We start from the raw sequence: 15,942 nt of genomic DNA, 5'->3' as shown, positions 1-15,942 counted from the left end.
CTGCTTCTAGTATGTCTGTAGCTGAGGTAATCACTAGATAGATTTTAAAATGTAAATACAGCAGTTATGCAATAAAATGTAATGGCAACTTTCAGAGCAGATAAGCTGTACTTTGGGTATTTGTAATTTGTAGACAAACAATATTACTTGTGCACAAAAGCAAATAAATCCAACTTTAACTATTTACCTAATTAATAATCTTTCCCTATTTGTTTATACCATCAGTTTGTCTCACAATTATCTCTCGTTATAGTTAAGATGAAATATAAGTAAGGTGAGATAATTTATGAAACACCTTTAGTGAATAAACCCCAATGAGAGTACATTCATTCATTTACCTTTTCTCCTTAGTTTTCTCATATAAGATGTTTTTTATATCTCAGAAAAAAGCAAGAAAATACCCCAGATACGTTTGATAGCACTTCTTTATACTCTAGTATTTTTTCAGTTGTCAATTGGTGAAAATTATTTTTTAGACTCACATTTAGTTGAATTGAGGCCCAAGAGAGATAAATTAGGAGACACACAGAGATCAAGAGATACATTGGCCTCAATTCACTAAGCTCATCTCCTGTCTTTAATAATGTTTCTATAGTTATCACCATGGTGATGAGGCATGTAGTATTCAGGAAACATTTTACCTCAGGCAAACCTAAAGTTAACTCTTCTGTCTTTAAGTTAAGATGAGATCTCTAAAGTTAACTCTTCAATCCCTAAAATAACTCCAGAATTCTGAAAATAACTACAGAGGAGGTAACTTAAGGAATGGAGAGATAAAATAACTCTCACTGTGTGGAGGTAAGTTTTTTCTTGCCTTATCTCCAGCATGATCTTAGTGAATTGAGGCCATCTTGGGTCAAGCATGGGTACAGAATTTTCAACTTTTTTTGGTATTTTCTGATTTCAAAGAGTTACACTGAAGCGAAAAAAAAAATGATGATATTATGATTTGTATGTGTAGTACAGCTAAGAAAAAAAACATTAAGATCAGATACATCAGTCTAATTGTTTCCAGTACAGGAAGAGTTGAGAAACTCCAGTTGTTATCTCTATGCAAAAAAGCTATTAAGCTCTCCGACTAACTTAGTCGTGGAGAGGGCTGTTATCTGACTTTTATTATCTCAACTGTAATTGAACTGTTTACTTTTCCTCTGCTAGAGGAGAGTTCATTACTTCTCAGACTGCTCTGAAAGACTCATTTTGAATGCTGAGTGTTGTGTAATCTGCACATATTATAGAATAATGCAGTGTTAGAAAAAACACTATATACCTGAAAATAAAAATATGAGAATATTTTCTTTGCTGCTAATCTTCTAGTAATTATTCAGTACACAACCAATTCATTATATCATATATTTTTTTTCGCTTCAGTGTCTCTTTAAGAGACCAGTATTATCTATATGCAAATAAAGCAGTCAAAGCGCAAGCTGAATCTACAGCTCTCATGAAGAGTAAACAGAAGGAAATTAGTGTTATTTGGATGAGCAAACACTGCTGATAGCAAAAGAGACCTAGAAAGTTTAAATGATCATTTATTTCAGTTTGTTGAGCAGAATGAACTAGATTGTATGTCCCACTGAAATGGCTGCAGTTCAAATTACAGAGTTAACCCCTTATATTGAAAATAGGAATATGAGACTGCAGGGAGGTCCTAAACACTATTGCTGCTACACATAAAATGAATTATATTTTCAGTTCATGTTTGCCTCAGGCCAGTTTTTACACCTGGCCTGTGCGTATGCAGTGCAATGCCCCGCCATAGCAAGGCACAAAATGTCAATCATATGAACCTGCGGTGAAGTGCGCCGTCAGGGTCATTTTCATAGCGCTGACCCCCCCCCCCCCCCCCCCCCGCACGCCCCTCACCCAGGGACATGCTCTATGCTGGACAGGAAGTACGTCACTGGGATTCCTGGGTTTCCTTGTCATAAATCCCGTAGTTCTGCGCATGCACATCGCAACAACATGTTTAAAATTCCTGCATTGCCCATTAACTTAAATTACTTCCCCCACCGTTGCGTCGCCACGGAAGTCGGCTGGTAACACGCTGTTGTCGTAGCGATGGGTCGGCGGCAGATCAGGCACTTCCAGCGCAATGTGATGCTGTAAGTGGACAAGGCCCAATTGCCATGCATTACTGTTGCGTTAACCTGCGGTAAAAAAGCACATACTTTATATTTAAACTGAATTCCGGAAATCTCCTTCAAACCTTACAGTGAGGCAGAAGAAACCCCGGAATTGTCCAATGGAACAATCAAAAATGACATTTCGGTTTCTAAGTCTTGCTATAAAAACCTAATTGACTCTGGCAGACAACAGCCAGCTTCATATTAGTGTTTGTTTCCCAATCTATCAGCTTCCAGTAGGAAAAACTTATTCCGGCAGGTACAGTAGAAGCAGCAGCTAGTTTATCTTACAACAAGAATGCGCAGCTACAGCACCTAATCAGTCTTGTAACCGTTGTCAGATAGTGTAATGCTGCGTGAGGGATGCAGACTGATACATCATTTCTCTCTACAGGTTCTCTTGTGAACAGCACTATTAGCCTGTTTTTTCTCATTTTAAACTAGGCCCCAGATAACCATCAGCATGCCTCTACCAGGGACTTTATGCTGCTGTGGCCAAAAGGATGAAAAATACGAAATGAAGAGAAAAGAGACAAGCATGGAAAGTTTGGACAGTCAGGATGACAAGATGAAAATGAAACAGGAAATCACGCTGTTCAATGGCGTTTCTTTAATAGTGGGGAATATGATTGGATCTGGGATATTTGTGTCTCCGAAGGGTGTTCTGATGTACAGCGAATCATTTGGACTGTCTCTCATTGTGTGGACACTAGGGGGCATCTTCTCCATGTTCGGAGCGTTGTGCTATGCAGAACTTGGGACATCAGTCATAAAGTCTGGGGCCAGTTATGCGTACATCCTGGAAGCATTTGGAGAGTTTGTTGCCTTTATTAGACTGTGGTCATCCTTGCTAATCATTGAGCCTACAACGCAGGCCATCATCGCCATCACATTTGCCAATTATATCGTCCAGTCAATATTTCCCTTCTGCGACCCTCCATATGCAGCTGTTAGATTGATAGCAGCAGCCTGTGTATGTGAGTATGCATTCATCTGTTTCTTTTGTTGTGACTCACCTTTTTGTTGTGTTTGTTGTTTACGTGAAAGAATAGATTTTAACCACTTCACCTCAAAGGGTTTTTCCCCTTAAAAAACATAGCAATTTTCACCTGTCAGCGCTCCTTCCATTAATTTGCCTTTATCTTTATTACTACTTATCACAACAAAACTATCTATAGCTTGTTTTTTTTTTCCGCCACCAATTAGGCTTTCTTTGGGGGGTACTTTTTGCTAAGAATTATTTTATTCTAAAAGTGTTTTATCAGGAAAAAGAAGAGAAAATGGAAAAAAAATCATTATTTCTCAGTTTTTGGCCATTATAGTTTTAAAATAATATATGCTACTGTAATTAAAATACACACATTTTATTTTCCCATTTGCCCCGGTTATTGCAACGTTTAAAAATTTTCCCTACTACAATGTAAGGCGCCAATATTTTATTTGGAAATAAAGGTGGATTTTTTTCAGTTTTGCGTCCATCCCTGATTACAAGTCCATAATTTATAAAGTAATAGTAATTTACCCTCTTGACATACATATTAAAAAGTGTAACTATTTATGTATTATAAAAATACAACATTTTCACACAAAACAATTTTCTAATTATTGAGGAGTGTGAGAGGTCAGGGGTTAATTTAAAAAAGTAAAAAAAATTTATAAAAATAGGTCCTTTATTGAAAAAATAATACGCAGATGTAATTTTATTATTTGTCCACAAGATGTCCTCGTGGGTGTCTTCTGTATGCGTAGTATTAGTACGCAAACAGGAAGCACTGCATGGAAAGGTTTTGTGAATGACGGCGCCATTAATAGAAGGCTGTGGTCATTCACACGGGGACTTAGATCAATGAATGGGAACTGTGTTCCCATTCATCTCTCTTATAGCTAAAGATCGGCGAGCGTGGGGGGGGGGCATGGGGGGGGGGCGAGCAGTAATCCGTGGCGGTGAGAGGCGTGATAGCTACGCCCCTGCAAGAAGTTATGAGAACTTGCAGGATCGTAGTTACTCATCTCAGGGGAAGGGACGTGGGTAATACCTTTGTTTAACCACTTTAGGACCCCAGGCTTAACCCCCCTAACGACCAGGCTCTTTTTAACTAAGTTGAGCTGTGCAGTTTTTCAGCTCCTGCACAGCCCAGATATGGAGCCCAGCGATCGGACTCACCTCCTTGTTTTGTCCCTAAAGGGACATGACGCCGGAGGTGTCCGATCGCTGTGGCAGTTTTTTTCAGCCTGTACAAGGCTGTTTCTCCCTCCCTCCTCCCCTCCGTGTTCTGTATGGAACAGGACGGCGATCTGTCCTGTTCCGCCTCTCATAGACATCAGCCTATGACAGCGCGGCGATCCCGAGCCAATCAGAGGCCGGAGATCTCCGATCTCGTACAGCGCTGTCATAGACCACAGCACTGTACGAATGTAACCGGCAAGGAACGATCGCGCATGTGCACGGCCGTTCCCTGGGAAACTGCAGCCCCAGGACCTGACACCAATCAGCGTTAGGCGGTCCTGGGGCTGCCGCCGCGGTCACGCCCATTGTGACGCTGTCGTTATGAAGTTAAGCAATCCTGAAGCAAAAAAAATAGAACATAAGTAGCATAGAAAAGAGTTTCATATTTTTAGCAGGCAGCAGGCCATGCCGGAAGTGACTCTCACTTCCTGTGTGGCCAAATCGATGACATGGGAGGAAGCATATTGCGTCAAACTTGTGGCGGTCATTTGAAAAAATGTGTGTCGCCATAGACTTACATTACTTCGGGTCCACCGCACGCCGCATCAGGAGCCACACGGTATCGTAGGTATGCGCTCACGTTAGGGTACTTCCGGTGCAGTGCACCGCAGGCAATGTGAACTACCCCATAGACTTTCATTGCCCTAGTGTTAGGCTACGGCAAAATGCCGCACCGCGCCAGTGGGGAAGGCCCCTCAGGTTTGCTTTAAAGCTTAAAGTTTACCTGACGTGTATTTCAAGAAGAAAGATAGATACTTACTAGTGGGATAGTCCAAAACTTTCCTGATCCTCCTCCAGCCCTCTGTTTCGCTGCTTGTACCCTGTATATATTCAAAAAGCGCTTGTCAAGTGTGTTCTCCTGTACGAGTGCAGCTGTACTGCGCATGCGCCAGTACAGTCTGTGCATGCCCACTAAAATGAAGCCGTTCACACTTGGCTTTTTCCTCTGTACACAAGCAGCTTTGTGCTACTGGGAATGCACGGACTCTCCTTACACATGAGCAGTATAGTTGCACTCAGAAACCATCGGGAGCACGGCCAGGGAGCTGAAGACAGTCCCGGCCGGCAGGAGGGAGGGGCTGCATGGGGATCTGGTAAGCGTCTGAAACACCCAGTGGTTTCCCATTACTTACTGTAGGTAAATATCTAACTAAAATGTTTGGTCCTCACAGGGTCGCTTTAACTACTTGCCTTTTATGAGTACAACAGCTGGAGAAGATGGGGAGCAGAACATTCTCAAGTCTCAGAATACATTGCATAGTCTACAGTCTGCCCAAAGGAATTTGGGCTTAAGTCTCGGTCACACAGACAAAAAACAAAACAAAAAGATATCTTATTGTTTAGTTTCCTTCGCAGAAAGGTTGTAGTATTTCTATTATTACATTACCTGCTTACACTAGGTAGTTAAACATCTGTTTGTTTCAAGAATTAAAAAAAATGGACTTGGTTATCCATTTGGTTCCTTACAGTAATGGGTGTAGCAATCACCCCTGGGACCCCTCCAAGCCCAGAGGCTTTGCGGGCCCCTCCTCCTCACTCTCCCAAACCACAAGTGTAGCCAGTTAGCAAAAAAGCTCACAAAAACCGTGTGCAGGAGCGTGTGTAATTTTTTTCCTGCTTCCAGATGCTGCTTCACAGCAGAACACTCTCTGCTGCCATTCCCCGGCTCCCAATCACGTGACCCACATGGGGTTCGGGGACCAAGGGGGCCCCATGCTAGCATTTTTGCAGGTAGGGCCCTATTAAGTCTAGTTACGCCCCTGCTTACAGTCAAACCAAAAATAGATCAAAAGTCAATGAAAAAGCTTTGTGATATTTATTGGGCTAATAATAGATGTAGTATGATCAGTGCTTTAATTTTGAAACATTGTTTTACACGCCTTTTACTTTTACACGTAGGCACTTTAACATTCATCAATTGCGTCCATGTCAAATGGGGAACGAGAGTCCAAGACGTATTTACGTATGCAAAGGTTTTGGCCCTCCTGATGATTATTTCTGTGGGTCTTGTGAAGATTGGTCAAGGTGAGATAATTTTTTGTTTCCCTTTGTTAAAGTGGATCTGAACGCTTGCACAGGACAAAAGGAAAACAGAGACATGTACCCTGTATGTATTTAGAGAGTTTAGCTTGTCTAATTCCCCATCATCTGTGACTAAGCACAAGTTGTAATTTGATATCTCCCCTGTGTCACCTGACTGCCACGGCAGAGAGCTCATTTGAAAGCACAGGACAATATGTCTGCTTCCATGAAAGCAGGAAGTAGCAACAGTGCAGATTGCGTATCTTTTAGAGTGGCTTATCTTTTAGAGCAGAGAGGAAGTTCTGAGTTAAGGTACGCTTTAATAGGAAATGAGCTTTGTAGATCACATGACATAAAGGGATGACTTGCAGTCAGCAGAGCAAGTCCCATGCTATGAGGAAGAGTTTCAGTGATTTCAAACATTGTACAACCTAAAGTATCCCCGTAGTCCTATAAATGACTAGCTGAAGACCGGCATTGCTCGGGTATGTATTTGGTTGTTGTTGGCTCCGCCCACTTTTTCTAACCGTGACAAACAATCACTCAGTGACCAAGTTTGTGAGCTTTAGGGTCCTTGGCCTCAATAATGTGAGAATGGAAGCTGTTTATCAATCAAACAAATCTGACTGGCTGTTTGTGGCCCCTCTTCTGAATTTGAACCCCAGTTACCCAATGACCGACTGTAGAAAGTTTGAGGCCTCTGCCATTAACAGTGTAAGAATGGCAGCATTTTAAATATTACCCTTGAAAATCAATAGGTGAATTTGATTGGCTGTTGTGGGCTCCACCCACTGTCCTGAATATTAATCCCAGTGACCAAGTGTGTCAAGTTTGAGAATGGCTGCCGTTTACATTTTCCCATTTAAAATGAATGGCAGAAATTTGATTAGCTGTTTTATTTTTGGCCCACTTTCCCTGAATTTTTAGCTACGGTCACCAAGTGACCAAATGTGCCAAGTGTGGGGACTCTGGCTTTATCACTGTGAGAATTTTCCCATTGACATGGATGGGTGAAATCTGATTGGCTGTTTGTGGTTCACCCCAGGTGTGCAGGAGGGGGTGTGAGACCCCCAGAACATATCTTACCAGGTAGTGAGGGATCTGTATACCAAGTTTTGTTGAAATCGGCCAAGGCATTTCGAGTGATGGCGGCTCATACATACACACACACACACGCACACGTCTGATTTTATATATATACTAGTAGACCTAAACTCGTTTAAAAACAGGCTCTAGGTCTGTGTTGGAACTCCGCCTCCCCTCCCTCCCCTGTGACCACCGCCGCACAGTCAGCATGCATGCGTGCTCACCGCATGCGCAACGGCCCGCCGCGCGCGTGTGCACACCCGCTCAGTCGGCCCCCTAGCCCGTTCTGCTCCCTGTGTCAAGGCTGTCCATGCGGCACATGCGCAGTAGCGCAAAGCACGGACACACACACAGGGAAACAAAGACACAGGGGGATTATTAGATAGGATAGATTGCAATAGATCTTGGGATACTGTTATCTCGTTGCTGATAATGTGCTTTGAGAGACTGCTAAAAACATTATTTACTAATCAATATACTTTCAGATAAAATTTTACATCTCTTGCTGTGAAAACAATGATAACGAGCGCCTTCCACATTGTCCAGCCATGGAATTGATATAATACTCTATATACAGCATCAATATCCATCCGATTTAATCATAATCATCGAATCTGGCAAAGATGCTGTAATGAGGCCGCTCAATCGTAATCTCGATACATTCCTGGCTGAAATCGATCTAAATGACCCCAACTAGTTTCCCCCCATGTAAAATATGTGGCAAAGCTATCATTTTCTGTTGGGACACTTTCAATGCGTGTGTTTTTGCATGCTTATATAAACACGGTATTCCAGTTCAAATGTTTACCAGTATAATAAAACTGAATCAAAAAGATGCTGTTGTGTCAGCTAGAGTTGACTTATATTGTTCATAGTAGCATTAGTATTGATTTACCAAACACGATCACCTCCCATGGCCTATAAGACACAAATATAAGAAAAAGACACTGCTTGACAAACATACAGAGTAAAAAAAAAAAACCTTTCCTTGGCATTGTACAGTCTAAAAGGATTTAACTATAAAAAAAAGTCTGTTATTGATGGAGCAGAATAGGGGTGCAGCTAAGGTTTTGGTGGCCCCAAGCAGTCCATAACTTGAAGCCCCCACCCACGAATGAAGCGGCGCTTCTAAAAAATGGATAGCCACACCTCAAAACAAAGCGGCGTGTGGCAAAAAGTGGGCGTGACCAAAACATGATGTGGGTGGAGCCAAATTCTAGCAGTTTCTAGGCTAAATTGCACCCAGGGCGAGGGCGTAAAATGCGCCCCCAACGTGGAGACAAGTATAGGTGCCCGCGGTATAGGTAGCCAGCTATAGGTCCCCCCCAGTATAGGTAGCCCATATAGTTTCCCCCCGTATAGGTTAGATAAGTATATGCCCCCAGTATAGATTAGATAGGTATATGCCCCTAGTATAGATTAGATGCCCCAGTTAGATAGGTATATGCCCCAGTATAGGTTAGATAGGTATATGCCCCAGTATACATTAGATAGGTATATGCCCCAGTATAGATTAGATAGGTATATGCCCCCAGTATACATTAGATAGGTATATGCCCCCATATAGATTAGATAGGTATATGCCCCCAGTATAGGGTTGATATGTATACGTTCCCCAGTATAGGTTAGATAGATATATGCCCCTAGTATAGATTAGATGCCCCAGTTAGATAGGTATATGCCCCATTATAGATTAGATAGGTATATGCCCCACTATAGGTTAGATAGGTATATGCCCCAGTATAAATCAAATAGGTATATGCCCCAGTATAGATTAGATAAGTATATGTCCCCAGTATAGGGTTGATAGGTATATGTTCCCCAGTATAGGTTAGATAGGTATATGCCCCTAGTATAGATTAGATGCCCCAGTTAGATAGGTATATGCCCCAGTATAGATTAGATAGGTATATGCCCCAGTATAGATTAGATAGGTATATGCCCCAGTATAGGTTAGATAGGTATATGCTCCAGTATAGATTAGATAGGTATATGCCCCAGTATAGATTAGATAGGTATATGCCCCAGTATAGGTCAGATAGGTATATGCCCCAGTATAGGTCAGATAGGTATATGCCCCAGTATACATTAGATAGGTATATGCCCCACTATAGGTTAGATAGGTATATGCCCCAGTATAGATTAGATAGGTATATGCCCCAGTATAGATTAGATAGGTATATGCCCCAGTATAGATTAGATAGGTATAAGCCCCAGTATAGATTAGATAGGTATATGCCCCAGTATAACTTAGATAGGTATATGCCCCAGTATAGATTAGATAGGTATATGTCCCAGTATAGGTTAGATAGGTAGGTGGGGGGAGCGGGGAGAGAGGAGTTTCCACTTACCTGCCTTCATCCTGCACGCAACTTCTATCTTCAGGTTCTCCCGGCACGCGTCGCATCGGTAAGAGCTCCCCCTGTGATGCCATGTGGTCACGTCATCACAGGGGCGCTGTTACCATAGCGACAGATGCCGGCCGGGACAGGAAGTACATAGAAGCTGCGCAGGATCCAGATAGGTAAGTGGAAAGTAACTTCTCTCCCCCCGCAGCTCTGCCCGGTGCCCGTACGCCTGCCGCCCGCCTCCAGCAGCAAGCAAGGCCCCCCGCAACGTGAGGCCCCAAGCGGGGGCTTGGCTTGCTTGTATGGTGGCGGCGCCCCTGGAGCAGAATAGTAGGTACACGCAGACACCCAGTATAACAAGTTACAACTCTGAAGAAAACGTGCAGAGATAAATCATACGCAAGCATCTGGATATGCAGCTTAATTAGAACAGAGAGGAACACAGAATGAATACAGGAAATCACAATACCATAGAGATCATCACAGCACATTACAGACAGTGACATCTTGTGTTTGCTTTACTGTACTGCAGTTTAAGCAATCCTGTTGGTAATTCTAACATGCTATATATTAAACTCAAAAACCCTCCAGTAGGTGGCAGTACTGTGCACTGTTTAATTTTTTTTTTTTTTTAGGTGAGACTGATAATCTAAGAAGTCCATTTGAAGGATCGACAACTAATGTGGGGTCAATGGCACTCGCCCTGTATTCTGCACTCTATTCCTATTCTGGATGGGACACTCTGAACTTCGTCACAGAAGAGATGAAAAATCCTGAGAGGTCTGAATGGTCTGAATTCTTTTCAGCGGAGATCTAGACAATACGCTAATAAATTGTAATGCAGCAGGAAACAATTAACTCTATGATAATGCTCCTAAATAATAGATATACATGCACAAAAATGCTGAGTTTTAGATCAGCAATTAATGTTGCAAAATAATCCCTTTAATTATTGACACTTAGGAATTATACAGGTCTTGAGGCGATATAGAGTCAGTTAAGGCATTGATTCAGTATTTATAAGTAACCCTGGAACTTGCATACCGACTTGTCAGTAACTATAGAGATGATTTGGCAACTTTTGCAGGAGTCAATCACTTAAAAATTGCTGTAGCAACTCCTATTCTTTCTGTCACTAGGAGCTGAAGCATAACTATAACGGGAGGGGGAGAAGCAGGGCTGTGGGGTCCACTAACTACTTAAAGAGAAACCGTAACCAAGAATTGAACTTCATCCCAATTAATAGCTGATAGCCCCTCAACCGGATCATCAAGGGGCTCTGTAAGGCTGATACGGTGGTGAAAGCCCTCCCACAGTGTGATGTCAGTGCCTCACAGCACTGAGGTCCTGACATCACACTCTGGGAGCCTTGTAGCATTGTGGGAAATAACAGCTGTTTCCAATTGCCAAAAATGCAAGCAACATCTCCTTCCAGTGACATCACATGCCAGCAGTAAAAATGTCACCATGTGATGAATGTCAGAATGTAAATCAGGGAGAAGAAAAAATTTACAATGAGCAAACACTGACTAAATCATTTATACATAATTATTGTAAAAAATAAGCACTTTTTTATTACATTATTTTCATTGGAGTTCCTCTTTAACCTTTCTACCTTTAAAATAGGGCATTTGTTAGATATTGTTGTCATATGACCACCTAGCACATGGGCCCATGGGAGTAATTATTCATCACGGGCCTCCATGCAAAATTTTTAGGGGCCCCCTTCCTTCATTCAGACCCCCCTCCTACTGGTGCATGTTGCAGAGGAGGGGCTCGGGTGCTGCCCTCCTCCTCTGCTCCCCTGGCTGTGTCAGACCCATAGATTATCATGGCAGCAGTGGTGCCTGGGGCTTACCTTCTCCACTTCTCCTGCTGCAGCCACTAGGTGTCCCCTGGTCTGTGCCTGTGGGTGTGATACAGCCAGGGGAGCACAGGAAGAGGTCCCTGGTGGAGGAGGAGGAAGGAAGAAGTCCCGGACCCTCTTCCCCAATACCCCCACCCCCCCATGATCGTGGGCTACTACCCTGTAGTTGCAGCACTAGATGGGCCCCCAGGGTGTTGGGGTAGAAAAAGGGGGGAGCATCAAAGTTACATGGGGGGGAGCCTACATGATTTTTAGTTAAAAGTTCGAGCATATAATAATGGACATTTCTGCCCAGATTTACTATCCTTGGCGTAAGTTATATCCAGAATAAATCTTCCTTTTAGTACATGTATACACCAACCCATTGTTAGGGATGGCAACGCTTAGGAAAATTCATAGAGAAGCATGTGATCAGTTTGATCAGCTGATAGATGTGTAAGGTTATGAGGACTTCCTGGTTTAACACATGATCATGACCAGCAAATCAGAACCTTACAAAGCTATCAGCTGATCAAACTGATCACATGCTTCTTCATAAGTTCTCCCAAGCATTGCATCCCTACCTATTGTTCTGACAACTCTGAAACAACATAGTCACAAAGTTTTCCATGAAGGTGAAGGTCAGTGAAAATGGAAAAAATAGACATATACAGTGGAAAATATGATGTAAATTAGATATTTGTTCACTCGTCGGTAGTTTGAATTTAAAGTTATAATTTAGGGTTTTCGGGAATTCCCATCACAGTAATACATTTTTTTCTGTTTCAAGAATAAACCATTGGCTCCGGACCATTAGCTGAAGCAAACGGACTAAGACACTAGGCTAATGCTTCACCTAAAGAGGAGCAGAACATAATAACATAATAACCTGAAACTATATGAGCAGAGATGAATTTTATGTAATTATAAGACTTTCACAACACTTTTAATGTCTTGCTAAAAAAGAAAATGTGTCCTGAAATGTTTGTTCCATTCCTTTCCATACAATCCACTTTAAAGTGGTCTGAAACTCAGCATGTCCCACTGGCATAACAATAGGGCCTGCAGCCCCTGCCCCGCTCGGGGCCATTTTGGGGGGCTGGAGGGGTCGCAGCATGAGGGGAGAGCTATGGCCACATTCGGTGGGGAGGGGGGACGTCTCCCTCACCTCAGGCTCTCCCCTCTGCGCTCCCCTCCATCATCAATGCATTTGGGTATGCAGGCAGCGGGCAGCGGCAGTTACATACCTTCCGTGCGCTCCAACGAGGAAGTTCCTTTATCTAGCCTCTGACGCGACTTCCTGTCGGGGGCCGCTCAGAATTTCTGCAGGGGGGCCCGGTGGGGCCTAGTTATACCCCTGGCATGTCCTCTTTGCTCTAAAAGATTATTTACAGCCGAAAACCTACTACCACACACACACAAAAAAATGTAGCAAAACAGCATTCAGACAGTTAAACACAGCACTTGGTTCTTCAGTGGAAAGCTCCTTGTTTCAGTGGGCAGCTTCTGGCTGCATCCGGAGAGCTGATTAAATTTTCTTTTGTTTACATTCCTTTGTCAGATACATTTAATAAACATTAGCAAAGTGCCCAAACTAAGCTGTACTGAGCTGAGGAGCAGAAAGAGCTGTGAAGTGATCACTTGACTGATTTTAATGTATAAATACAGTAAGTATGCAATAAAATGCAATGGCAGCTTTCAGAGCAGATAAACTGTACTTTGGGAATTTCTAATTTGTAGACAGACAATATTACTTGTGCACAAAAGCAAATCTAGTAACTGTATGGGTAATACAAAGTAAGAAAACACATTTTTAGTGAATGTTATGTCAGAGTTTTATCCCAATTTAATAAACACACGAGATTAGCGTGATATTTTAACGGACACCAGTTTCCACCACATTACTAGCATACGTACAGTATATGAATTTACCATCCCTGTAGGCAGATTTTATACTTTTAAATGACACCAATATGATGCAACAAGGAGCTAAATTACTCTGCCTTTTAACACCATAAAGGGATTACTGTAAGTATGATAGAGATATAAGATCAGTTGGATTATGGATGTCACCTCTGTGTGACAGTGCTTTTATATGGGTTTTCGGCACTTCTTCTCATCGATTGGCTTCCAAATCTCTTTCTTCTTCCTCTTTTCCAAATGCCTAACCCTAACCCTGGCCTTCCCTACAAATGCTAACCACTTCCTGATGCCTAACCCTAACACCCCCTTACCCTAACATAAACAACCACTTCCTGATTTTATAAAAAACTAGATGGCGCTGCTTCTCTAGGTTACTAAATTGTGACTCCTAAATATTCCTCTTCCCACCTACAGCTACCTATTACACAGTTTAGAGCTATAATTTCTCCTTTTGTGGGCACCACCTAGACTCCCATGTATGTTTGGTGTGTGTTGGCATGATATATATATTATTTGTTGAGAGAAAGTATAATAAAGTTATACAATTTTTTTAAAAAATTATTCACCCGCGCACCTTTTTAATATATCATTGTGCAACCACTTCCTGATGCCTAACACCTCCAGCATACTGCCTTCTGACACCTAAAATCGAGAAGCATTTTATTAAATCTAACCTCCGCCTACCTTAGCCCCAACACTAACCCTACTAAAATATTTTCTATCCCATATGACTAACTATAACTGATACTACCCCTCCCTCATCTTCATTAGCAGCTGGAATGTTTGGTTACATGAGTGTTTGGGCACCAGCACATGTACAGTACATGAGTGCCAGCATCAACCAGCTGCCACCAGTATGAATTAGCTGTATGAGGGTATCCAACTTTTCTAGCACTTCATCATAAAAAAGCCACCAGCTTTCCAAACCAATGCCCACAGAATATACTCACCAGATACATATCTAGTGCTGAAACCACTTTGGGACTAATCAAAGGCGTAGCAATAGCCATAGCAGTCATAGCAGCTGCTATGGGGCCCTGGGATATAGGGGGCCCAGGTGGTACTTAAAGCAAACCTGAAATAAGTTTTTTTTTTAAAAAAAGAGAGGTTCACTTACCTGGGGCTTTTCCCAGCCCCCTGCAGCCATTCTGTCCCACGCTGGTCCTCATAGACCCTCCAGTCCCCCACTGCGGCTCTGTTTCTCTTCAGTGCAAGTCGACAGCCACTGCGCCTGCATGACCCTGGCCGGGCGTATTCTCGTTCATATCCCCGGGACTAGGAGTGTCTTGCACAGACGTAGTACGAGAAAATCTCTACTAGGCTTGTGTAGGATGCTCCCGATGACGAGTGTGCGAACGAGGACCTGCAAGACCAGGGCCGCACAGGCGCAGTGGACGGCGACCGATGAAAGAGAAAGTGAGCCATGGCGGGGGACCAGAGGATCGTTCCAGATATGCATGGGGCCGGGCACAGAACCCCTAGGTACGGTAAGTGAAACTATGCAGAAGCCCTCGGTAAGTGAAACTGGGCAGAAGCCCTAGGTAAGTGAAACTAGGCAGAAGCCCCAGGTAAGTGAAACTAGGCAGAAGCCCTAGGTAAGTGAAACTAGGCAGAAGCCCTAGGTAAGTGAAACTAGGCAGAAGCCCTAGGTAAGTGAAACTAGGCAGAAGCCCTAGGTAAGTGAAACTTGGCAGAAGCCCTAGGTAAGTGAAACTAGGCAGAAGCCTTAGGTAAGTGAAACTAGGCAGAAGCCCTAGGTAAGTGAAACTAGGCAGAAGCCATAGGTAAGTGAAACTAGGCAGAAGCCCTAGGTAAGTGAAACTAGGCAGAAGCCCTAGGTAAGTGAAACTAGGCAGAAGCCCTAGGTAAGTGAAACTAGGCAGAAGCCCTAGGTAAGTGAAACTAGGCAGAAGCCTTAGGTAAATGAAACTAGGCAGAAGCCCTAGGTAAGTGAAACTAGGCAGAAGCCCTAGGTAAGTGAAACTAGGCAGAAGCCCTAGGTAAGTGAAACTAGGCAGAAGCCCTAGGTAAGTGAAACTAGGCAGAAGCCCTAGGTAAGTGAAACTAGGCAGAAGCCCTAGGTAAGTGAAACTAGGCAGAAGCCCTAGGTAAGTGAAACTAGGCAGAAGCCCTAGGTAAGTGAAACTAGGCAGAAGCCCTAGGTAAGTGAAAAAAAACAATCTTAAGGTCCGATTTAATGTATTCACCATTAACTTTCTTGTGTTCCTCCACCCTCAAACTTTGTCTCGGTGCCCACGAACTATGTGCAGTGTTGATTGCATGAGAATGTAAATTACCCAATTAACTCATATCCATAGGATAGGGGCAGGTGGCATTGCTTAAGAGTCCCTACATCTGAGGGCC

General features: G+C 43.0%; 1 protein-coding gene across 2 annotated transcripts in view; it reads left to right on the top strand.

Moving 5' to 3' along the window:
* Positions 1-15,942, top strand: part of LOC137519027 (Y+L amino acid transporter 2-like) — a 57,267-nt gene that overhangs the window by 11,895 nt on the left and 29,430 nt on the right. For both annotated transcript variants that reach the window (XM_068237615.1, XM_068237614.1), the window contains exons 2-4: positions 2,571-3,103; positions 6,253-6,378; positions 10,445-10,589. In XM_068237615.1, coding sequence (XP_068093716.1) covers positions 2,590-3,103; positions 6,253-6,378; positions 10,445-10,589 — 785 coding nt within the window. In that variant the 5' untranslated portion in view covers positions 2,571-2,589. The remainder of the gene's footprint in view (positions 1-2,570; positions 3,104-6,252; positions 6,379-10,444; positions 10,590-15,942) is intronic.

The sequence above is a fragment of the Hyperolius riggenbachi genome, chromosome 5, assembly GCF_040937935.1.
Source record: "Hyperolius riggenbachi isolate aHypRig1 chromosome 5, aHypRig1.pri, whole genome shotgun sequence".
Classification (NCBI taxonomy): domain Eukaryota; kingdom Metazoa; phylum Chordata; class Amphibia; order Anura; family Hyperoliidae; genus Hyperolius; species Hyperolius riggenbachi.
This window is presented reverse-complemented; position numbering and strand designations above follow the sequence as displayed.